Source organism: Zonotrichia leucophrys, chromosome 18, assembly GCF_028769735.1.
Source record: "Zonotrichia leucophrys gambelii isolate GWCS_2022_RI chromosome 18, RI_Zleu_2.0, whole genome shotgun sequence".
NCBI classification, from domain to species: domain Eukaryota; kingdom Metazoa; phylum Chordata; class Aves; order Passeriformes; family Passerellidae; genus Zonotrichia; species Zonotrichia leucophrys.
In genome coordinates this window covers 5,005,886-5,031,102 of record NC_088187.1, presented here as the reverse complement: position 1 = coordinate 5,031,102, position 25,217 = coordinate 5,005,886, and the positions used below count along the sequence as shown (strand labels likewise).

General features: G+C 46.1%; 1 protein-coding gene across 2 annotated transcripts; it reads right to left on the bottom strand.

Moving 5' to 3' along the window:
• Positions 1–1,380: 1,380 nt before the first annotated feature.
• METRNL (meteorin like, glial cell differentiation regulator) lies at positions 1,381–25,199 on the bottom strand. 2 transcript variants are annotated; one of them, XM_064728740.1, is made up of 4 exons: positions 24,892–25,199; positions 19,100–19,488; positions 2,976–3,035; positions 1,381–2,329 (listed from the first exon to the last, which is right to left on the bottom strand). In XM_064728740.1, the coding sequence occupies exons 1-4, from the start codon at positions 25,002–25,004 to the stop codon at positions 2,013–2,015; spliced, it is 879 nt and encodes a 292-aa protein (XP_064584810.1). In that variant the 5' UTR covers positions 25,005–25,199; the 3' UTR covers positions 1,381–2,012. The 2 variants fall into 2 exon arrangements, with proteins under 2 accessions (XP_064584810.1, XP_064584809.1); XM_064728739.1 differs by lacking the exon at positions 24,892–25,199 and adding an exon at positions 24,225–24,502.
• Positions 25,200–25,217: the final 18 nt, after the last annotated feature.

Below are 25,217 nucleotides of genomic sequence, written 5' to 3'. Positions count from 1 at the left end.
ATAAAATACTGGCTGAACACTTAATTCAGCCTCTTCCCCTCGCTCCTGCAGCCTTGCAGGGGAAGATGAGAGTGGGCAGGTTGGAGACAATTCCAGGAACATATTGTTCTTCTCTTCTCATCCTGCCAGCAGTCACTCTGTGCTGGAGAAAGCTCATGAAGCACAACAGGAGAGGAGAGGTGAGGTACAGGGCTTTGGAACCACCCACTCAGCTGTGCTCAGGAGTTATCTCAGTGCTAAAGCACTGTTTTAAAAGGCTGAAAAAGGCTGGGTTGTGATCCCCAGAGAAAGCAAGGCCACAGAGAGGGGTTGGAGTGAACCATTTTACCCCTCTACTGGTCCTGGCTCATTTCTCTTCAAATTCCAAGTAGGCTGCAGGGAACCTTGGCTGCTGGGTTTGGGGCTTTGGCTTACAGGAGGCTGGAAAGCAGAAGGGCTCAAAGCAGCAAACAGGTGGGTGCTAGATGGGGTTAGAGGTCTTTGCAGAAGTAGTCACAGTGCTCTGGAGCCTCTTAGGATCACCTTCACACAGCTAAAAGAAACTCTTCTTTCCCACTGGCCCACAGAAGGAATCCTGCTGGGAGGAGTTCACAGAAACACTTGCAGAGGGATTTTGGTTTCACTTCAGGCCAGTATTTTGGTACAACCCTGGGGCTTTTACCCCTGATAAGGGTGATGGGACATCTCCTTACCATCCATCTCAGAACCTCCTGCACCCACCCAGGCCCATCCCCTGAGCTGCCCTCCCCAAGCCTCAGAACCAAGTTACACATAGGAGAGGGGAGGGATCAGGTAGGAAGTAACACTGAGTATAAACTTTTTATTTAAAGAACCTGACAGCCTAAAATAAAACTTGGAGCAGTGGAGAATGCTGAAGAATGAACATGGGCAAGAGATTAAAATCCTTGTGAAGACACCATCAGTTTTGGGGAACAACAGGGGAGAGCTCCTCTGGGGCAGAGCCTGCAGAGGTGGCACAGCCTGATTCAAGTGTTTATTTTCCACAAGGTGACCTGGTCATGTCCCCCAGGACTCACAGGCATCAACAGTCACCTCATGCCAAGCTACCACACTTAAAAGTTTCAAGCTAAACATGAAGGGGCAGCCTGCCTTTGGAGCCAGTCCCAAAATAACACTGCTGGCATCAGAGAGAAGAACACTTAAAGCCTCGCCTGCACACATGTCTAAAAATCTCCAAAAATAGCTCTTGCTTCCCCTTTGAAAAAAGCTGTGGTTCCCAATGCCTCACAGGAACTCTGGTTCTGCTCAGTGAAGCCACAAAATAAGCTTGCAGCCCAGAACTGATCTATGAGCACATCTGGACTAGCTGAGATCAGCCCTAAGAAGAAAGAAAAAAATAAAGATTTTAAACAGCATGTGTCAAATCCAGGGACCTTTATTTCTCTGGAATGGAAAGAATTTGCCAGCCTGGACAAAAAATTGCAGGTGGCAATTGTACATTCTTTCAAATAAAAAAAAAACCAACACACACACATAAGAGTTTGGCTCCATAAATTTCTGTCATAAGAAACAACTTTGAATTGTACACCAAGCTTTTTACAAAGCATCAATGTTAAGATGTTTTACCGTGCTCTATCACATTCTTGGCCATTTATACAGAATATGCCATACCAAATGCTACATCAGCTTAAGACATTTTTAAAAATTAGTATTAAAAAGATACAAAGGCATCTTGGCTTTCATTTGGGTTTTTTTTCTTTTATTAAGACATGGGAGTTTTCTTTGTTTGTTTTCCTAAGGAAGTCACTAAAAAAATATAATAACTTAATTCATAAGGACAAGATTGGTTAAAAATCCAGCCTTTCTTGCTTGGCAGCCCTCTGAGCTCGTACCTCTGTTGCTTCCATGAGCCTGTGAGCACTGCAGGCTGTGGGGTCTCAGCCTCCAGCTCTGTCCAGCCTCAGTGACCAGGTTTGTTCAGAGTTCCCACTGCAGCCAGGAAAACGTTCCTGGCCAAATGCTAAAAGTGATCTTCGGCCAAACAGGGGGTTTCAATCTGGGCCAATCTCACATGGGTTTAGCCCTTTGTCTTTTGCCTCTTTGTACATCCTTTGGAAGTCTTTGAAGCGAGGGGCACAGCCTAACCTGGCCTCCCCAAAGTGCATACGTCCCGTGAAAAGGAAGTCTCCATCTCCTGGCTTCACCCCACACTCCAGCAAGGTCTTTATTTGTCCTCTCCAGTTCCCACTCTCCCCTGTCAGCTGAAAGACTTTGCTCTTCTGCCTGTACAGTTTGTTGACACCAACGTGAATGATGGATTCTTGCTCTTCTGCCTCGTTCGTTACGTTTTGAATGGAGCCTCTGATCACTGGAAACAGAAAAAGGTTTTAAGGATTAATTACACAAAAATGCTTTGGAAGATCCTGGTCCAAATTCAGGCCTGTGCAGCCAGGGGAACTGACTCACTACAGCAGCCCAAGTTTTGGTCCTTTGTTATTCTGAGAGTTAAGATTATCCAGTAACCTCCAAATATATTTGCATTTTTTATAGTTTATATTTGTAATCTGTCCAGCAAAGAGCACCCACATATTAAATTTAAGTAGAAAAATAATTACATCAGAAAAAATAGCATTAATCATGAAGAATTCTACCAAGAAGATTTGTGCTAAATGCTCCATGACAACCTACTTTCTGTTCTTCAACCATTACAGATCCAGCTAATGCCAATTTCCCTTTTAAAAAGGGAAGCATGGACAATTAGTGAAACTTTTGGTGTTTTGTCAAGTTGACCAACAAGAAGTAATGGCCTCTCCTAAATGCACCCAAATCCTTGACCTTCTACCATGGTTGCTGTGTCACTCTGTCCACCTTGGGGTGGTGCCAGCAGGGCAGACACTTCTGAGCTCCTCTGAGCACTCTCAGAGGACATTTAGTGCTGGTGGGGGCTGCCAGGTGTGAGGAGGGGTCTGTTGGTGTTTGTGGGAGGAGAGGGGATTGGGGAGACAGCAACTCACCAAAATCACTAGTGCAGACAGCCAGGAGGACCTCAGTGTCACTGCAGGGTCGGCAGGGAGCTGCATAGGAAAAGTGACAATTAGCAAAGGACTAGACAGCAGCAAATAAATCAATTTAAATAAATAAACCATTTAAATGTGGCTGACAAACACAGCATGGCACAATCACTCCAAAGACCTGCCTGGCATCTCTACCACCACAAGAAGTGGGGCTAACCCTAGTTAACCCTACAGCCTCCATGAGATGTTTGTACCTAAGCAGGAACAGGGATCTCTTTACCAATCCTGCTGGTGTATATTGTCTAGCAAACATTGCACACACTCACTGCACTTATGCAAAACCTATTTTGGTACTGAGTGAATTGGCAGGGTGCTCTGCTGTAAATTCACTTCAGATCGTGTGTCTTTTGTACTCTGATGGCAAAGCTCCTCTCTTACAATTTCTATCAAGTGTTGTAGGGCCATTTAGTCATCACCACATCAAAGATCCAGGAGGTTACAGAGTGGGGGAGGCAAAGAGGGGAGGGAAAAACCCCAAGGCACGTGTTGGAGGGCGTTGGGGCAAAGAGGAAACTCGAGCCCATATCTGCTTGAGCTCAAGCAGCACAAAGACCATTTCCTGTACTGCTGGAAACATTTGGATATCTGCACTAATCTAATCAGTGCAAGAATGTGGCTCCTCTTTGTACTCAGCCAGATATTTCTGAGGAGAAGGTGCTGTAGCTGCAGTACAGATGTTTCTATAACACCCTGCTGAGTTCAGGAATTTGCTTATTATCAGGATCTGCCCTGCCTGGCCATGCTCAGTGAGTCTGTCCATGGTGGCACAAGGATCAGAACCTTGTCTGTCACCTGGTGTCACCTCAACACATCACCCAGGAAAATGGAAACCCTGGATCAGCACAGGCACAACTGCAGCAGAGCAGGGCTCCACTGGAGGTGACTGGACAATGAGATTCCATCACACCGCCCACCACCAAACCGAAGCCAAACCCACCCCCAAAAAATTTGGTTTTTGAGCCTCAACATCTGAAAACACTTAGTTTAGATTCCCAAACAGTCACAGCCTTCCTCTCCCCCCACCTGCTTCCCAAAGTTGATCCATTGCACTTAAAAGTAGATTTAAGGCTGTCCATAAGATGCAGCTGGTGCCTCCAGTGCTCTGCCACCCTCCTGCCAGACAGCACAAGCCACCCTCTGACACAAGACATGGCAAATCTCTTCTTTTTTCCAGGGACCCAGAAAGGCAGTGATCCAGAAAGAAGGATTATTGAACCAAATCCACCAGATTTGCTCCAGTCAGATGATTCATACACAGTGTAACACGCTGTTTAATAGGATTAAAGGAAACGTAAAATGCACATTTCTGGGCAGGGATATTTGAAGGACTAATTCAAGGAGCTTAAAAAGCTCCAAAAGAAGAGACAAGGAATGGACAAAATAGCATCTGGATCAATCACATTTCTGTAAAGTTTGAATATCTCCAAAGCTTTCAGAAACAAGCCAGCTTTCCCTGCCCTTCTTTCCCCACATACTATTTCTGCTCTCTTTTTCAGAAAAGTTTGGAAAATGTGTAATATAATGAGAAATGCAGAACCAGATGAAGCCTGGACATAACTGGAGAATAAATTCAGACTAAAGATACTTCAAGTTTTAGACTCAAGAGATTTTGATCAGTGGGTGAAACAAACAAAGTTTCATCTGACAAAGAAAATTGTAACAGAATCACAGAATCATTCAGGTTGGAAAAGACCTCTAAAATCATCAAGTCCAACCATGAACCTAGCACCACTAACCACTGTCCCCAAGTGCCACATCCACACACATTTTGAGCATTTCCCTGGGCAAGCCTCAGTGTGTTAGTCACTAAACATCCTGCTATGGATTTGTTTCATTCATGGCACCTCTCAAATCCATCCAGGGCAAAAATCCCTCTTCCCCAGGCTCCCTCTGTCCAAATGAGGACATGACTTAGAGGGAACTTGCACAAATCCCACAGCACTTTCACATGGACACAAGCTCCAAAACCAAGTACAGCTGATGGACATCCTCTAAACCCACAGCTGGATTTCAGATACTGCATTCTGGAAAGACCTTGTAATAAAAAGGCATCTCAGCCTTTTTATGTCTTGGTTTACACCAGACACCTCTGTAGTTCATCCAGCCCCATCAGAAAATTGAAAACACCAAAATGACTAAGGCATTTCTGTTCTCCAAAGGAGTGCAACACAAGCAACAGCATTAAAGATGAAAAACAAAATGCTTTAAAAGTGGTTCCTTCCATTTAAATAGACTGACACAGTAATAAATCAAATGAACAAATCTCCATGTGTACACAGAATCAAATCACTTTAATTGTGGACCCTAGGCAAAATCCTGCAGCCTTTTAAATACAAAAGGAAATTAAAAATGCTCAGCATTGCTCACACTAGATCATTACCTAAAACCTGCTTCAGGTCCAGCTGACTCACAGCAGTGTGGTGGCATGTGAGCTGCTTTAACAACCATTCTCCACCACCCATCTCTGCAGCTCCAGACAGATGAAGACCAAAAATCCTCCTCTGTGGGACAACTCCCACATCTGCATTCACAGAGTATCAAATAGATCTTGCAAGTGGCAAAAACAAGGTATGGAAGCACAGATGGAAAGCAGGTTGTGAAGGATTACTGCTGAGGTAAATGGACCATTAAAAAGCAAATAACATCCCCTGGCTACTACCAAAGCCTGATTTCTACAAAGGCTCATAAAAGAAAATCAATCCTTAGGAGGTGGCAATGCCTACACTTTCTTTTGAATCACAGCCATGAAGGAATCTGTGTGTTTAATACAAAACTTCGTGGCTTTAGCCGCAGTTCAGCACTCATTCCCTTTGCATTGGGCAGCAGGTGCTCTGCTCCATCCATAGGTCAAAATAACACACACATCTCAGGCTAGAAGAGGAAGCATCCTTATAACTATTACAAAATAAATTAAAAATAAACCAACCCCAAGAAAAGCACTTCACTCATGCACAGCAGGTGAAGATGTTCATTTTCTGGGGAACTGGGCCTGGTTACTAAACAAGGCAGCTGTGTTTGCCAGATCCTGACTCCCTGGGGATGTCTCGAGGGCTGCCCAGGTTCTCACATCCAAAAGCAAGCTTATGAACTTGCAACAACAATATCAACGTCAGCTGCTCTAATTCCTTTAAACTCCATGAGCCAAAGAGCCTTAATTCATACAGCAGCAGGAGAGAGGTGGGAAAAAAAAAAAAGACATAGAAAAGCAACATTTTACTGAAGTCCTCTAAAGCCCAGATGCCTCTAGCTCAGCTCCAGCAGCAGTGGCATAAAGCCTGCATTGTGCACGTCGGCCGCCGACTCTCCTGGGAGCGCCTTTGATGGATTTTGACAGTATCCTGACCTGGAGTAACCTGAGGCAGCCCTCTCCCTCCAACACCCAGAGCCTCCAAAGGCCTCTCTATTCACCTCCCCGCAGAGGGAGATGTAATTACATCATTCCTCACAAGCCAGCAGTCATGTCCCAGCTGCTTTGAGCGATTTGCCCTCTGAACCTGGTGTTAGTGAGGAGGACGAGGCGATGCTAACAATAGACCGCACTTGTTGGCCAACAGTTTTGTCAAACACGTTGCTGGTCCTCTCCTGGACCTCTCCACAGGGAGGCAGAAATGCTTGCTAAGAGAGAGGGATGTGCCCTGAGGAGATGCCAGCCTCAGGTGGCTCCCAGCTCTGCCAGCAGCAGGGAGCTGAGCTGTCTAGAAAGGATTTTCCCCAATATTGTGGATAATTTGAGTGCCCCTTTACACTCAGCCCAAAGAGTGGTGGGAGGTGCTGCTGGCCTGTCTCAGCTCACACACACAGCTCCAGTCCTTCCTCCTTTGGTTTGTGTGCATACAACCCTTCTTTCCCTGGAAAAGAGGAGGTGGGGTTCTGGAGGGGCCGTGGTGGAGGATGGCAGCTCCCTGCAGGACACATGGAACCGAGACGTGCTGGCTCTGCCTGCAGGCGTCACACAAACCACATGAAGGGGCCTGGTCCTCTTTTGAAACATTTGTGTTTCAACAGCCACCCATGGGTCTGACTGACCTGACCTTACCCCAAAACCAGCTTCCAACCCACAAGAAAGAAGTTTCTTCTGCCTGTCCAGATTTTTCTCAACACACTCCACGACATCACAGCTATCAGAACCCTGCTGCAGGTCCCTGCCCACCATCCCAGCAAGCCCAAAAGACCTTCTCCATCCTGTGTCCCCAGAGAGGCTGTGCTGAACAGCCACCCCTGAGCCAGCAGCACACACAGGAAGAGACACATTTGAAGCAGAAGTGAAAATGTTGAACACAAAGTAATTGCAGAAAACCACTTCACCGAGGAATACCCTTTGGTTTGGTGAAGAAGCGGCTGCACGCGTGCCGTGTGGTGAAGGTGTGGATGCTGGGGGAGGAAAGCACAGAGCTCTTTATCTGCTCTTCCACAGCACACATCACCCACACCTCAGTACTTCTAAACAAGCCTTTGATGAGCAATCAGACCTTTTTAAGCATCAAGAGCTACCAAGGAGGTCCAGGTAGGGCTGAAGTGTTGTTTTCTGTTCATTTTTCTGATTAAAACAAGAAGTCTTTTCTCTTTAAGACATTCAGATGGGTCTTGTGGCAATCCCCGCACTGCAGCCCCTCCAGGCACACCCCTGTGGGGCCACAGACCCATTTCCCTCAGCCTGACATCAGCATTAGTTCATATGCAGCAAAAAAAACCCACCCACACCTTTCCAGCTCTTGCTGCCAGCTCTGTAACTGGCAGCGCCCAGACTGGAAAGGGCATCATAGGATGAGTCTCCTTCCTGGAAACACAGAGTGCAGACTTCCCAGAGCAGATTATAAAAATAGAGATGTGGTTTCTCCAATAATGATGCATTTCTCTGTCGTTTCTCTGAGTCCTAAGCAAAAATTATATGTCTCAACTGATTACTGGACCAGTGATTTAGATGAGAGACAGGAGTTTAGGGACAAACATCATATGAGGAAGAAAAAAATAATAAATCTTGCCTGATCCTGCTTTAACTAATTACAAAGTGAAATAAATCCTGGTAATTATTTCTTCTTAAGTATGCCTGTGCTTCCCCTCTGAAGGAGCATTTCTTCCATGAAGCAAACCTCTCACAGCTCACATCCAAGACAAAAAAAAAAACAAACTGCTTTGCAGTGGAGGTGGACACGAATTTGATAACCACTCTGGTTTACCAGGCTGTGACTAGTCCTTTCCTTTTCTTGATACACCTCAACTTTCCTCACCACCTCAGAAAGCTCTTCCTGAGCAAGCCAAAACAACACTCAACCTCAAAACCCTCACAACCCCCACACTGAAACACCACCTAGAACTACATCAATGCAGCTGCTCTGTCAGAGCATTTTGTATTTAGAAGGGGCTGGAGCTGAGGCCAGCAGAGCTGCATCCAGCACACCTGCATTGAACACAATACCTGCAGCCACACAGTGGGGAAAACAGGGCCAGGAGACACCTAAGAGCCTCTCCACAGCTGGGCTGGAAATTACTGACACCCTGTCACAACACACAGAGGAGCTCTCTCATCACTCCTTTGTTTTACAAGGTTTTCCTGTCTTTGGATGGGGTAGGATTACAGGGCTTTCTGCAAGCACTGCACTTTTTCAGCGTGTCCGTAGGAAAACAGCAAGTCAGGGAACAAACAGGAGAGCTGGACTGGCCCTGCTCCCAGCCCTGTGGATCAATAAACCTCAGACATGGACCTTAAAGATCATCTCATTCCCACCCCTTGCCATGGGCAGGGACACCTTCCACTGTCCCTGGCTGGTCCCAGCCCCTTCCAGCCTGGCCTGGGACACTTCCAGGGATGGAGGAGCCACGGCTTCACCAGTAACCTCCCTATCCTCAGAGCAAAGAATTTCTCTTTAACATTAATCTAAATCTCTCCTCCTTTAGTTTAGAACTGTTACCCCTTATCTTATCATTATCTGCCCATGTAAAAAGACAATCTCCTTTTTTTTTTTTTTTTGTTAGCCCCCTTCAAGCACTGAAGGCCACAATGAAGTTGTGCTGTGATGAATACAAGGTTAATGCTGTGAGTAACATAAATGAGAGTTTAGTGCTCTTCTGAAGGCAGAAATGTTCATCCCCCTGCTTGCTAGAAAGTCAATCTGAGCCCCTGTGCTGAGCAGAAGAGACAATTTGGGACAAGGATTATGGGCACAGATACAAAACTCAAAGATTCCCTTCTTCTCACAGCCAAGATTTGGTACAGGACAAGGTGGTGGTGGAGCAGCTGAAACAACATCCTGATGCTGCAATGGACATCCTTCCCTGAGCTCTCTGTGTGAAGAAGGGACACCAGTGCTTTTACCCCTACAGAAAAGGAAGTGTCAAATCCCATTCCTTGCCTTCTAACACTCAGTTCAACTTGCACATATGTACAAGTTTCCAGAAATAACTTGGAAAATATAGACACTGGCCAAGAACAGTTTAAACCTGCAAATAAATTTAATGAAATGCAGACTTTTGCAGGCTGTGGCATGGACTGTGACAAGAGAATCGAGTCAATACCACTTCCTTCCTGCAAAGAAAGAATAAAAAAAGCATATTGTAAAACCTCACTATTAGAGATGTGATGACCTTTGTGTTCTGAGAAACGTTAGGACAAGAGATCATAAACCAGAAATTTATCTTTTCACAGAACTGTCTTCCAAGAGGGTATTAAAGTCCCTAAGTACCAAAGATTAACTATTTATGTAAACAATGTGAGGAAGAGATTTGGTACAAGGCAAGCTCTGTTTGCAACAGTTTTCAAACTGAAATTGGCTCAGCAAACACAGAGCACGTAAGGATCCTTTGGGATTGATGCCTTTTTGCTGTTCCAAGATGCAGCATTCTCATTCTAACAAATGAGCTGAAAGGTCAGCTTGAAGCACAGCCATTTGTTTAAAATTTAAACCAAAGCAAAACAAAAGGAATGAAAAACCCACAGAGCAGTTTTTATTTAAGCAGCATTAAACATTGTTAAACTCCACCTCCATGCATGAGCTGCATCAAGCCAGGAGAAAGGATGAAAAATGTCACAGCTTCAAGACACTTGTGGCTGTCCCTCCTCTTCCTCCTCTGTGGCAAACCCCAGCACTGGGGTGGGCAGAGGCAGAGCAGTGACAGGACCAGTGCCAGATCCCAGCCCAGCTCCTACACTTACCCATTGCATCACAGCTCTAGAAAAACCCTCAGTTACAGTCAAGCCTGCAAGATATTGTGTCCAAAAAGCCCCACTCAGCAGATCAGATGTCCAGTTAAATTTAAATTCCTCTCTCTGCACTTCAGCAAAGCAGAAGTGTCTCTGCAGCCACCCCAGCCCAGGTTCCTGTGCAAGCAGCACCTGTACACATCTGCTTTTTTCTTTTTTTTTTTCCTCTTCTCCCTCCCTAACTGCAATTAAAGGGAAAAGATGGCAGCAAGATAACTGCTGGGAATTCCTCCTGCTCTACAGGCACAAGCCACCACTATAAAGCCATAAAAAAGCAGCTCTATTTGACTATCTCACAGAAAATCCCTCCCTCTTTCCTCAAACCTACCTCTACTGCCCAAGAGGGATTAGGAGTGGGAAGCATGAGGAGAAATGAGCCAGAGGTGCCTCTGGATGGTTGAGGGGCTCCTGTGATCCCCCGGGGCAGAGTGTCCCTTGCTGTCACCCCAGAACGTGCCAGCACTGCACCCCTGCCACACAGGACCTAAGGAAACGCTTCCCCTGACTCAAAACCCACAGAGACTCATGGCTTGGCTCATCCCCTCCCAAAATTCACTCTGGAAAGATTTCTTCTTTCTTCTAAAGCAAACATCACGCCAAAGCCTTGTAAAAGCTCACAGGGGTCAGATCCAGGAAAACGTGAAGTTGTTCAGTTTTTGATGTCCTGTTGGGCTTTGTCTCTGACAGCTAACACGGAGCTCAGCTGTCATGCAGGGCTTGCACAGCAGAAAATGAACAAGTAAGGTGTTTTTCACTCCCATGCCATGGGGAAATTGTGCAGCCAAGCACTTCTCCCTGTCCCTGCCAGGCTGCAGGAGGGGCTGGAGCCAGCACCTACTACCAGGCTGGAGCCCTGCCAGCAACACAAACCCTTCCCTCCCCTTCGGTCCGGTCCATGAATGCCTCTGATGGAGCATTAGAGAGAGGAATAGAAGGAGAGGAATAGAATTAAGAAACAAGTGGCTGGTTAAAGATAAACCCTGAGCGTGGAGTAATGACAGATCAAAGATTAAGTGAGTCTTTAAAGGAAAAAAAGAAAAGAACCATATGTGCACTCAGCTCCACACAGGTCCTTCTCCTTCCTGTTTCTAGAAATCAAATTCTTTTTGGTATGTGGGAGAGCTCTGAAGGACAGTTTTCATTATAAAACCATAGCCAGTTTTCATTATAAAACCATGTTTGTTTGATCAGCCTAATCTTGAGAAGGGTTGTGGAGGGGCTACATCTGCACAGAGAGAGATCTTCCTTGCTGTAACATTGTCCAGTTAACCTTTTAAAAAGCTACTTAAAACTTGTCATTTGTAACAGTAAAAGCTTTGAGATACATCAGTTTTCTTCCTTAAAAGCACATCCTGCTTGTTCATATCAAGCCCATTCATCCGTTCTACCTAGGAACAATTTTTTTTCCTCCCAAATTTCTGACACCTACTTGCAGATAGAAGCAATTGCTGTAAAGCCAGCAGCAGTTCTGGTGGGCAGAGGGGCATCCTGTAGAGACAGGAATGATCCTGGGGGGCAGACAGGGCAATGGATGCCAGACCAGCTCTGAGTGCATTTCCCAGCACCTCTGATCACTGCAGGGCTTCAGCACAGAAAGGATCTGGGCAAACACCAGAGGTGATGCCCATTGCAGGAGTTGATGCTCAAATCCCATAAAGGAGTCAGGAGGTGCCTGTACAACCCACACCAAAAAATCCCTCCACAAATGTGAGCCTGAAAAAGGTTAACTGGACCAAGGCTGTCCTGGGGCAGAGCAGCTTTTCTGAGCCAGTATCAAACCTCCCAAGGTCAGACCTAACATATCACAGCTTTAGGTCCAGGATATCTTCCAAGTGTCTGTGCAATATTTCAGTGAATATTTGCTGGCTTCTAGCACAGATCGAGGTGAAAGAGATTTTCTGTCCTGCAAATCAAGACTCCAACACAGGAAAGATCTGGCCCACGTTTCAGTCAGTGGGAAGAGGAATGCAGCCTCCCCGCCCTCTCATCCCTTCTTTAACTCCAGCCTCAGGAATTAGCAAACTAAACAGTTCTGCAGAGCAAGCACAGAGCATTATTAAAGACTGCCAAGCAACTGGGCTGGATTGCAGCTCTGTTTGTGGGACCATCTTTGGTGGTACACAAAGGTCAGGGCAGAGCAGAGCCCCAGCTGCCCAGACAATACACCTGACTGCTTATTGCTTCTGACTGCCCACTGAGTTGAGAAATAAGCTAACGGCATTCGTGGCCAGTCTAGCAAAAATAAGCTATTTTCTATCCCCCTGTCCCCTGCAGCTGTGTATTTATCACTGCAGCCCCATTGTCACCTCCTCTGCCCACTGCAAAACCAGCTCCTGTCCAACATCAAAGGACAAGCAGGGCCAGAGAAGATGCTGGCAAAGCCCTTTTCTTGTGAGGAGAAATTAAATTAGGGGATCCACCCAATTTTGATGAAGGTTTTCTTTCTAGCCCAACATTTTTCAGACCCCAGAACATCACCCTTGCTCAGTTCCAGGTGATGTATGGGTGTGTGCATTCCCTGAGCATCAGAGCAGCACTTTGAAACCATTCCACACGGGAAAAAAATAAAAATAAAAATCTTTGTTCTCAAACTCTCCCACCCAGTCAATCATTCACCACAAACCTGACCAATTCAAGCACATGAATAATAGGAGCAGGTTTCCAGCTTCTCAAAATTATTCCCACTCCAGGCAGTGTTAGAGAGCAGCCAGCCTGATCCAGCTAGGTGCTGTTCCATGACACGTGGCTCAGTGACAAGCCCTCAAAAACCAGCTTAAAATGTGTTCTTTGCACACTAGGGTTAGGGAACGCTGGTTATATTTTCATGGCTGCTTTGTACCAGGTTTTGGATACTATGGAAAAGATAAAGTTAGTGTGGACAGGCTCCTGCAAGGAGGGGGAGCACACATCAAAAAAAAAAAAATCCCATTTAAAATATTGTATCCTAGAGCACGAGTGTCAGGAGGATCCCTTACACAGCCACTAATTGCAGTGTGCTTTGAGAACTGCAATAAATGTTGTTTTCTGATGTTTTTCTCTTAAAACTTGTTTATGACCTTTTAGAGAAAAGTCAAACAGATCATCAAAGCTTTAGGTACACAGGTGAGCCACCCAGCAAGGTGTGCTCAGGCTTATAGGGCAGATCCCTCATCTTGGCTGTTTATTATTCATTGGTTGTTTATTATTCATTTCTCCAGCAAACCCCAAATGAGAGGAATGCAGCATCAACCTATTCTGTGCACTTCAGAGAGTCACAGGATGGTTTGGATTGGAAAGAACCTTAAAAACCCTTAAGCTCTAACCCCTCAATCCCAAGGGTTTTAACCTGCACAGAAAACAGGGAGGGGAGAATAAAAGCAAGGCATTGTCCTCATCTGATGGGTGGGTTGGAACAGAGCCCATGCAGCACCCAGGGGTGCTCCCTCTCTGCCACACAGGGCAGTGCCCACATCTCAGATGGTCACAGCTACTCAGGCAGAACCTGTGCTGGGCAGAAAGGTCATGGGGACTTTCAGATTAAGTGTTCCAAGTGCTCCTTTCCATCCCCTCTCCTGCCCACAGCAGCGAGCAGCTCAGCCATGCTTACCCTGGCACAGAGAGGGCACAGCAGCCTTGGCACAAAACACCTCAAAGTTTCCACTCTGACAAGAAGTGACAAACACACCACTGTGAGGATGGTGAGATACTGGAACAGCACGCACAGGGTAGTGGTAGATGCTGTAAAATTGGAAATATTCAAAGCCAGCTTGGGTGGGGCTCTGAGCAATGGGGTCCAGGGAAGGTGTCCCTGCACACTGCACAGGGTGGACTGTAAAGATCTCTTCCAAAATAAACCATTCTGTGATTCTACCATCTGCTGCCTCAGGTTACAAAGCTAAGCAGCACATCCAGCCTCCAAAAACGAAAAAACCCCTAAAGATTGGGTATTTGTGAGGAGCCAGAGGAAAGCATCAGACTAGGAGCATACAAGGTGGAATGAAACAGAGCCCTGAGTTGATGCTTGCAGAGATAGGGCAGATTGGAGCCCCATCTCTGCCAAACATACTCTGCATTAAAGATCAGGAGTTAAGAAGGGTGCTTTACAAAGCCATTTGTCAGCAGAAACACTGGTACAGCCCAAAGACTTCTGAGCTTTCTGAACTTCTGATCTGTTTTCTCAGGACAGTGAATTACAGCATACAGGAAATAGCTGAATACTGTTAATTACTTAACTGGATTTATCCAGTTTTGCCTTGTTTTTCAGATACCCACACCAGTGTTGTGCCTCCTGTGTATTCATATTCTCAGCCAGGTACCCATTAATAAAGAAAACATATAAACCAGCTAATAGAATCTGCATTAAATCTGCAGATGCCATCAAGATAAAGGAGCATTTTTGTTAAAGTTTGACTTCTTTACTACACAGAAGCAGGTGGGTAATGAAAGGCTTTCAATACACCCCTGAGCTCTGACAACTAAATTACACACACCCCATGAGTGTGCAATGGGAAGAGCAAACTGCACAGCTTGAACAAAGCTGGACCCAAAGCTCTTGAAACACAGACTTTAGGTAACAAAATAAAGCTCCTTTGGTGGGACAGGGAGGAGGATTCACCTTCCTCTCCAAAACTTTTGTTCAAACCTACAGATTCTTGCTTCAGATTAGTTGAGCAGAAGGTGAGGTACTGAAAAAGTAAATTATTCTCAAGGACCTTCACAGCTTTCATAGAAATTTAAAGCAAGCAGTCTGCTGTGGTGCAAGGCAGACACAGCTGAGGAGTTCATGTGGGTCAGAACCTTCAGAAAACTTGTAGGGACTTCATGGCCAGAGCACTTTTGCCAAAATCTCCATCTCTTTGTCAGCATAGGCAGCATGGCTGATACTCAGAGTATTTTCCTCCTGCACAAGCAGAAAAGATTAGAATCAACAGAATTCAACAACTCAGACAAGTTCTGCTGATTCTCCAATGGCCTCAGGCCAAAATGTCACAGTGCCTCAGTTCTTCATTGGGGCAAACACTGAGGCTGCAGAGCATGAGCTGGAGTTAATGGACCATCAGTGTGGATGGCAATGATAGAGGGGTGCAGCCCAAAGCCTAATCTGAAATCAAAAGCACTTTCAGTCAACCATCACTTTGGATATGAAGAGAGAACTCACCCATCCAGATGCCTGAATTGTCAAGGTGACCCTTCTCAGGCACTACTCCCACTAAATGATGTCAGGCATGTTTGCCTTCACTCCTCTTCCCGTCTTAAGAAAGTACAACCCCACAGAAATGCACTTTTTTGGCTGTTACTATAATGGCAAAAAACTTCCCATACCAGATGTCAGCAACCTGAATTAAAATCTACCAGTACAGCACAAATTCTTCCTACAGTTAGGAAAATTTTGAGAGACTGTGGTAATGCAGAGTCAGAGCCAAGAAAAGAGTTAAGTCCCCAAAATCGAGAAAATTGTTGAGAATGCCCTGTATCATTCAACTTTTCCAAAAAAAAAAAGGGAAAGGGCAATGCAGAACCTGCATATGTTTTCTACTGAATTATTTGCTAGACTCTGATTAAGTGGGAAAGAATGGCTGCAAACTAATAAAACTTGAGGATTTCTAATTAAACCACAGGCACCATGCCAAGCATTGTTGATTTGTTGATGCACCCTGCAATGTCAGGACTCTAAGGACACAACAGGTCATTAAAGTATTAAACAGATGACTTACACCCTTTAATCAGCGCTGGGATGCCAGGTTAGGAAGAGAGAGTAAATTCAAGGGCAGAGTACAACAATTATCACCAGGAAACAAACCCAGCATTTAGGGAAAGCGGGGAGAAGTTGTTAGCAAGTAGTTATTGCACAAGGAAAGGGCTGGATTGCAGAGCCCCACACCTGGGTCTTTTATGATAGGCATCTGAAATAGCGAGGAAATCATGCAATATTTGCAATTTTCAGCTCTTTGCCATCAGAAGAAGCGCTGCAGCTTCCTCTGCCCGGCACATCTCTCACTCCATCTACAACAGCTTCTCACATCTCTGTCACCTCTTCACACCCACTGCCAGCTCTGCTCAACTCTGTCAAACTGCAACTGAGACCCAGCAGCCTCTTTTTCCAGAGAGCAGCAGCCACAAACATCAGCCACGCTGGTGAACAAGGGGCTGCAGTAAGGCTGGTGGGAAATGCAGAACCTCAAACCCAGTTTTCAGCTCCTTTAAGGTCAGCACTTGCCTCTGACTTGAGCCTCCTCTCCAGGGGAAAAAATCTTCAGTGATTGTAAACTCCCCCTCCAAATGAGCAGCTCAGCATTTAGTCTGAGATTTCACAGAAAAACTAGAAGCAGCTCCAGAAGAAAGGAGGTCCACAAGCTGCAAAGAGCCTCAGATATATTGCTCTGTGCAAGCCTCACAAGGCAGCTATTTGGCACTTCCCCCAGACATACAGATATTTATAGGAAAATAAAAGTGCTCATCGAAGTGAGTAGTGGAAAGAGTCATGTATGGCATTTTCATCGTGTTTTCACCCTGCACAGCCCCTCCACAGGGTCTGGGGATCCAAAAAAAGGCAAGAGAAATAATTTAAAATACAATAGAGAGCCCCAGCTTGCCCTGAAGGCTCTGCTGATGAACTATTAAAAAGCTTCTTCTAGCCAAACAAGACACTTGGAGAGTGGAGCAGATTCCCCACCACATTGTTTCATAAGACAGCACTGAAATTTAACCAGTGTCTGTTACAGCTGAAAATACAGCAGTCACTGAAAAAGTGATTTAATGTGCCTATTAAAGAGGAAGGCTGTAATTGGATGCAGTCCTCGGTTTGACTTCTGAACGTCCCTGAAAAAATACCCCCATCAGCTTTAAAAACCTCCAAGATTTTATGTGTAAAGAAAAGCATTTAGTTCTGAAAACACAGCAGTTTGTGCTGGTAAAGGATGTCAGCAGCAAGTCCTCAATGAGCAAAACTCAGGAGAAACTTAAGTGCAGCCTAAACCCAGCAGTGAGAAGCTGTGTTTCTGTCATATTATTTTACTATATACAAAAGCAATTTCAACTCTTTTGGAAAATAAAAGAGCACAGGACTTTTCTTAGTAAGTCTAAGTGACTTCTCATTAGCCTGTCTGTGTCTCCATCCTCACAGCCTGACAGAGAAAGCAGCACTAAATCTGGGAACATTCTCCAAATAACTGATTAAACAATGTATTTAATGTCTTCTGCAATGGAATTTTACTACATAGCTGACATTCTGCACAGTGTATTCATCTTTGCACAAATGATCTTACTGGGAAAGCAGCTCAGCAGAGATACCCCACTTCATCTACAGCAATTTTGGATGTGGCAGAACAGTCTGCTTAAAATGCAGAATGCCCAATAATAAGCTACCACTTGTGAGCATGGCAAAAGGAAAGGAAGTGACTTCAAATTTAAAATATTTGCGTTTATATTTTTTTGTTTCAATGGCAAAGCTGCCACCTGTCAGTTCCCGAGGTTACTGCATCAGCCCTGAGCCCAGCTCAGAGCTGCACTAAAAGTAAAGCCCCATCCGAGCTGGCGTGACAACATTTACACGGGCAGGGCTGCACAAACACACAAACACACAACCCAGAGCCCGGTGTGGAAAGGAGCCAGGCGAGGGGAGAGGAGGGAACAAGCTCTGCAATCACTTAGCCCAGAGAAGACACCCCTGGAAGATCCAGCTGCAGTTTAATTAGGCACAGCACTGCTTATCGAGCAGCATCTCATGTGGCACCAGCATCCACTCGGCTCTTGGGCCACACAGCCTCACCCAACATCGGCTTCACCCCGGGCTGAGTCATCCCAAGTGTGCTCTGAGGACTCTTCTCAAAGGCAGCCCACATTTCAAAAGAGAAATCTGGTTGAAACAAATCGGTTCCTCGCTTAAAATTCCTAAACCTTGAAATCCTTGCAGTCATTTGAGATAAAGTAAGATAAACTACCCTAAATCTGCAATTCCTTGGGCTATTCTGGAAATCTCCCCTCCTTGGTTTTGGGGATGAATGCTAGAGGCAATCCTGATTGGGTAAGATGCCTGAACCAGATATCCCCTATCTAAAGGGAATTCCCCTTTCACCCTGTCATCCTCCACAAATGCCAGTTTTTCTTCTCAAACTAATTGCTCAGCACACTTAGGTCACACCTACAGCCATTGTTCCAAATGCTATTTAGTACCAGACTTTACAGGCTTGTAAGATCTTTCAGTTTGTCCACTCCTGTTTCCTATAAGTTTTTCATTGGAGTAAAACTCCTCCCTACAAAACTTGTTTTTCAGAATGGTTGAGAGAGAAGACAACACTGTCCTCTAAAACTATTGAAGAGCTCAGCCATGACACAGTAATGCTCAGGAGAGTGTAATAAGGAGAGCTGAGGAAGGAACACACCATTTTCCTTGTTTGAAGAAAAAAAAAAAATACAACAGAAAAAGCAATAATTAGGTCAGCAAGTAGCACTACTTGCAAAGGGGAAAAAAACACTGAGGAAAAGGATTGCCTCCTTGTTCAAATGTTTATTATTCAAAACATGCAGTGGGGTCTTAAAAACTGAGTAAAAAAGTAGTAAGAAAAGTGTTACAGCAAGGCTGGGAAGTCCAGGAATTCAGTGTAGGGTAAAACCAGCTCCTGTAATACACCCTGCCCTGCAAGAGGAGAATCCTGCACTGAGGCCCTCAACAAATCACTGGAGCTCAGCCCATGCCACCAGCTTCCAAAACACAACAACAAACCAAAAACCAAATCAATTCTTCTGCAATAGCTCTGTTTATAAAACATGCCCTTAAAAGCACACGAAACTCACAGCCAGCCACTTTCCCACTCACTCACTCACTCTCTGTGCCATCTGTTACACATCCAATACAGGAGTGGGAGTCTGACAGTGCCCCAGAACTCACCAGAAGCTGTGTGCAAGTCAGCTGCTATCCCCTTGCTCATCAATTCGTACTGGAAGCCTGTAATCTTCCTGCTAATGTCCTGCTGAGGAGTGGCCTCCACAAAGAGCCCCCCCTGGTCGTAGCCAAAGCAATAAACTCTGCTGGGGCTGCGCTCTCCATCTCGCACCAAGAGTTTCAGTTCTCCAGTTTTTTCCAAATAAATATTTGCTCCTGCAGAGTCTTTGAAGGGCTTTATGCAAACAGTCAAGTGTTTGTAAGAGGCAGGTGAGATATTGGGTCTCAGGTTGACTATGAGAGCTCCCGTGGGGTACATCCACTCGATGGAGCCCTCGGAGCAGCGGAGGTAGACCTGTTCAACATCCTTCCTGTGAGACTCGTGGGTTAAACCACTGCAGGAAGAAAAAGAGAAAGAGGAGGTTAGAGAAATGACAGAGCCAACAATGGGAATGTCAAACCTTTCAAAACACGCAGCAAAAAATGCAGGAAGCCCAGGACATCATTGGGTGTTGGCCCATCCAGCTCAGCAGTGCAGGTTTCTTGCAACATTTCAACCTTAATATTACAGGACAATTTTAAATCATCCCCCAGAAGAAAATGTCAAACCACTAGTAATAGGCTTCAAAATTAAATAGGATATAAGCACATGATCAAAAGTAATTAAATTACTACAGGCTCAGGTAGTGCCCATACTGAGTACAACACGTAGGCTCTAACTCCCTTCCTGGTGGCTCAATCCAGCATGTTCTCCAGCTTCACAGATCAGACTCCACCTTTTTCCAAGTACTTTGTTCCCCTTCCAAGTCTATATTCCCAATGGATCTGAAACTGGGAGGGGTGCCAAGCTCACCCTGTAAACTGCAGCAAAAGCAATGCTCTACGTGCTACCGATACCCTCTAGCCCAGCTGGGCAGCCCCAGTCCCCACACTGGGAGGTAGGAAGAGGAGAAGGGACACCTCTGTCCCTTGTCATAGCTGGGGAAGCACTGAATGTGCTGCTTTTTTTGGTAGGAACTTGTTCCTCCCCTGCTACCCAGTATGAGGTTTAAGCTCAGTTTGTCATTTTCACTGATGGGCTACAAGCAGACCCAGAGGTGTGTTTAGCAAGAAAGAGAACTCGTGGCCATTTTACTCTCCAAGTAAGTCTGACCCCAACAGCCATTTCACAGGGACCACAGGGATGGGATAGGAGGGCACAACAGGGTCCCAGGGCCAGCTGCTAAGCAGGATGAGCAGTAAATCCCCATGGCTCTGAACAACCCCTGCTGCCCATCGCTGGTGCTGGATCAAGCCCACCAGCTCTCTGCCAGAGTGACCCAAAGCCCTAAAACACTGCACAGGGCAGGCACTGCAGCTGGAGGAACAAGCTGTGGGAAGCCTGATTTATTTGCTGCAGTATTTGGGTTATTAGGGAAAAATCCTTTGGGCCCAGTCTCTGTCCTGTCACAAACCTCCTAAGCAAGTATGAGCAAATCACTTCACCACCAAGCTTGTTTCTCCTCCTATGCTCTGAGCACCTTGTAGAGGACAACCCAAAACCAGACTCTTTGTCACCTCATGGATCTGCTTTGCAGGATTTTAGGGAAGCTTCCCAACATTCCCATTTGTAGGCAGATGAACCAAGATGAGAAGAAAAATAGTTTTAAAGGTTTAAGTCTGAGGTTACACAGGAAATCTGTGGCAAAAACATATTTTAGTGTAGTGCAAGTGATGACATCTAGTCCTGGTTCCTCAGCAGAAACCTCCAAATACACAGTTCCCCATCCCAAAGACATATTTGGGTACTGAACAGGGTCTAAATTCAAGTCAGCACTTAGAAAGTAACTACAAGCAATGTGTAAAAGGGAAAAAACCCAAACCATATGGTTTGCATTTACTGTTGACGTGACTCATTATTGTGAGTGTCGGTGTGACCTACTTGATAGAGGTTACACGAGGAAGCTCAGAAAGAAAAAAGTCATATTTAATAACAATAGAGCCTCCAAACATGTGCTTTTGAAGAATCTTGAAAGCCACATCAAGAACACAGATGAGGAGGAAAGAGGGACAAGCTTTTAACCTTTAGACTCTTGCCCTCAAATTCAGTAGTACTTAACACAGGAAACTTTACTTGCAAAGGGATATTTCAAGCTGACTGTAAATCCACATCTGGTCCACAAAATCAGTTTTCACCACAGCACACACATGATGCCACTCAACAGAAAACACAGAAGTCTGTTTATGTGCAAGCTGCGAATAAACAAAATTAAACAGTGTAAAAGTTATCCTTCAGCAAAGGGGCAGAAAGTTATCCTCACACATCACTTGTCCCTACTCAAGACATCAAAACAAGCTGCAGAGGTTTTGCAGGACTCATCCTGGCACATTCCAGCCTGAGTGCTTAAACAGAAGGAAGACACCAGGGGCAAAACTCTGAACTCATGCAGTGAAACTTCTGTTGCAAGTGATCCCAACAACACTGAGGCAGTGAATTTCTGCCAGAGGAAAAAAAAAAAAAAAAAGCTTCATTAATTTTGTTCAAACATTCATGGTGTTCAAACGAAAACAGGGTGGACTCTGAAATTATCTTCTGAAAGCCAATTAAATCCCACAGGCAAGAGTGATGCCATTAGACAGATACATCAAGCACGAGTACCTGCACACATTAAGCCTTATAATAAAGGATGACTCAAAAGTTAAGCAGATTTCAAAATACATGTTCACATTATTTAACAGCAACCATCATCATCATCCAGTAAAACCTGTCACTTTGCTTGCAGCCAGGATGACTTGTCCTCACACTGAGACTGTTTAACACCAGGTTCAGCTCTCACCCATCACACACACCAGGTCCACACAGCAATGGAGACCCAGGAGCCTTTTTATTCTCCAAACTCATTGGAGTTTTGGTTTTTTGATTATATGGCAAGGACACAGGGCAGGTGTTTCATGGCTGCAGTGATGGATGAGCCATCCACCCATTTTAAATGTGTGTGTTTATTGGGACTGACTTCTTTAACAATCTACTTCTACAGCTACTTCCTCATAGCAATCCTGAATCACTGCCTCTGTCTCCTTGCTCTTCTCCCTTTCTGGCTTCAGCCATCCCCTTATGTTTGCCCTGAAAAACCTGTTGCAGTACCACTGCAGTGAGCTGCTATGCTGCAATGTGGAACAGGTGCTTTTTAAAGAGAAAGGGAGCCAGAAGAATATTCACACTCCCTACTTCAGTTATTTATTTATTCCATTGAAGATGTGCTGAAGAGCCCTACAAGCACCCACGTCCTCCCCGCACCCTGCAATGAACACAGGGAACTTTTGCTCCTAAATTGGAGAATTTAACAAGAGATGACAGTCTAGAGAACATAAAGAATTCCTCAGAGCATCCACCATACCAAGAGCAAGACTGATGGACAAAAGCAGCCACATAAGAGCTGAATTCTGTTCTACACTCAAACATGCCAGGCCAGCAGATTCTCTCAGCCTGTCACTGAAGCACTTTTGCCCAAAACATCAAGAGGTCATTGCAGCACAAAATCCTGAAGTTACAGCAGAAGTAATAACTGGACACATCAGAGTGAAGTTTCTGCTTTCTCCTGGACAAAGCTTTCCTGGAAGCTGACAAGCTATTTATTAAGATGCTATTATGGCTTGTACTTAAATTGCAGGTGTCAAGCTGTGCATTGCATCAGATTTCCCTGGAAGCCTCCAAAGGAATTCTAGTGAAGCTCTTCATCCTGCTCAGGGGTATAAGCTCATCACTTCTCCACAAGCTAATAGGGGAAAAAAACCCCATATCCAGAATGTTTTGGTTTTAAGACTGTTGCTTTAACATAGACACATATATAAAGGGGAGAAAACACCTTCAGGTTTACTACAGAAGATGACATGACTCCACTGTAGGGAAAAACTATGTCTGACATTAAAGTTCATAACTTTTCCTAACAGTCAAGGTAAAAATCATCACATGACTTCAAAATATTATATTTTGCATTAAAAAAAGTTCTTTCTAACTCATATAACTCTTAATACCCACACTGAAATATTTAATCAGTGATATTTACTGGTGCATCAAATTACTTTCTTTCCTTCTCAAGTGCTGTGTTTTTAGGACAAGTCAGATGATATTGAGTGGCCTTAAGCCTGCCAGCATTTCTGACAATACCTATTTGCCACCAGCAAGGCCTAAGTCAGCCTGGGTTACTTCATCCCCTCCCAAAACTCCAACCCACCTGAACTTTGAAGCTCTCCCACAAGTGAAACCACCCAGACTAAACTTTGCTCTTCCTTCCCTGCTCATCCAACAGCTTCATCACAAAGCTGTCACCACTTCAGCTCACCAGAACAACAACAGGTGAGTAAATCCAAGCTGGCATCTCCAGGCTCATCCCAAACCCAGTTACAAGATTTCACTTCCCCCCAGCTGAAAGGGGGCTTTGCTTATTCCAACCCTGCTCAGGTGACATGAGGGGTCACTGCTTGCTCTAAGAAAACAGGACAAAAATAACAGCAAAACAGGACAGAATTGCAGGGGTTTGTCACCATTCTTTTAAAATACTTGCTGCAGTAGCAGGTGGTAAGGTCCAGGTAAGTAGTGCAGCTGGGAGGATTTGCAATGCTTTGGGAGTATTTTATATGTTTTGGGGGGGGTTGTTTGGGTTTTTGGTTTTTGTTTTGGTTTGTTTTTTTGTGTAAAGAAAAATGACAAATTAGCAGTTTGCCAGAGGTTTCATCCCTATCAAGCAGACTCATCTTCAAGTGGATTCACTGCTATTAACTATGCATCGATTAACAAAAAAATGCAAAAAAATAAGAAGTAAATATGAAGCACCACGTTTCAGATAGTAAGAGACAAGAAATCACGATGCTGAAAGTCAATCCAATCGTTTCCCCACTTTGAATTCTCTCTACTCCAAAACACTCCATTGATATAGGCCCGCCAAACTTTTAAGTTAGAGAAAGTCAGATCTGAAGAGTGCATTAGAGTTGAACTACTTTACTCTCCAAGTAAGTCTGACCCAGCAACACTTGCTAGTTGAGCAGAGCTGCTTTTTTAAAACTATAAAGAGGAGAGAAGGTCACAGACCCAACCACACGCGTTAAACATATTACAAGCAATTAAAGGAAAGATAATTTGGGAGATAAACACTTGAGAACTGGAGAGGTTTCTCAACCGGTGCAATTAGAATAAATCAGCAGCGCGGCCGCTGTGCCAGCCCCCGCTCCGGGAGCTCATCACCATCATCATCATCATCTCCGCGGGACGAGGGAGCGGGAAGGGAAGGGAAGGGAAGGGAAGGGAAGGGAAGGGAAGGGAGAGCCCCGGGAGGGACGCGCTGGCTGCAGCGGGAGCGCTCCGCAGGTGCAGCGCATCCAGCGCCGCTCCGAGCCGGGGCTGCCGCGCTGCTCCCCGGGCGCCGCCTCCGCGGAGCGCTGAGATGGTCGCGGGGAGAAACTTCTGTACGGCGGACTCGGCACCGCCCTCCCTCTGCCAGCCCCCCGAACAGCGCCGAGGGGAGCCCAGCCCGCCCCGGCCCCTCAGCCCCGCCGAGGGGAGCCCAGCTCGCCCCGGCCCCTCCATCCGTCCCTGCCCGGGGCCGCTGCCCAGCGTCTCTTCGCGGTGAGCCCGCCGGGACGGATGGAGGGAGGCAGAGCCGCCCCCTGCCCCGGCTCTCCGCCGTCCGCCGCCCCGTTCGCGGGCTGGGCAGCACAGCGGGAAAGTCTCCCTTTTGTGCTCGGCATCAGCATCTTCCCCCGGCGGGACGGCGATGGACGGGCAGTCCCCGCTCCCCCGGCCCGGGCGGGATGCCCCTCACCTCCCCTTCCAGTTGCACAGGTCGCTGGAGTACTGAGCCGCGGCGCCGCCGCCCAGCAGCAGCCGCAGCCCCAGCAGCAGCGGCAGCAGCCCGGAGACCGGGGCGCTCCGCATGGTCCCCCGGGCCGGTGCGAACGCGGAGCAGGCGGCGGGAGCGATGTGCAGGCACCGGGGCTCGCCTACATGGTGGGGGGAGCTTGGCAGGGCGGCGCGGCTACCCCATGCCCGGCTCCCGCATCCCGGCTCGGCGCGGCGCCGCTCGGCTCTGCCGCTCGCACCCGCTGGCTGCGGGCTCCCAGCTGAGGGGCGGGAGCGGCTCGGCCGAGC

Coding starts and splice junctions, on each gene's coding strand:
- METRNL (XM_064728740.1), bottom strand. CDS start 25,004: ATGCGGAGCGCCCCGGTCTCCGGGCTGCTGCCGCTGCTGCTGGGGCTG. Junction 19,489..24,891: donor CTGTGCAACTGGAAGGGGAG/GTGAGGGGCATC, acceptor TTCTTCCTGCAG/TGGTTTAACCCACGAGTCTC. Junction 3,036..19,099: donor TGACTTGCACACAGCTTCTG/GTGAGTTCTGGG, acceptor TTTCCTATGCAG/CTCCCTGCCGACCCTGCAGT.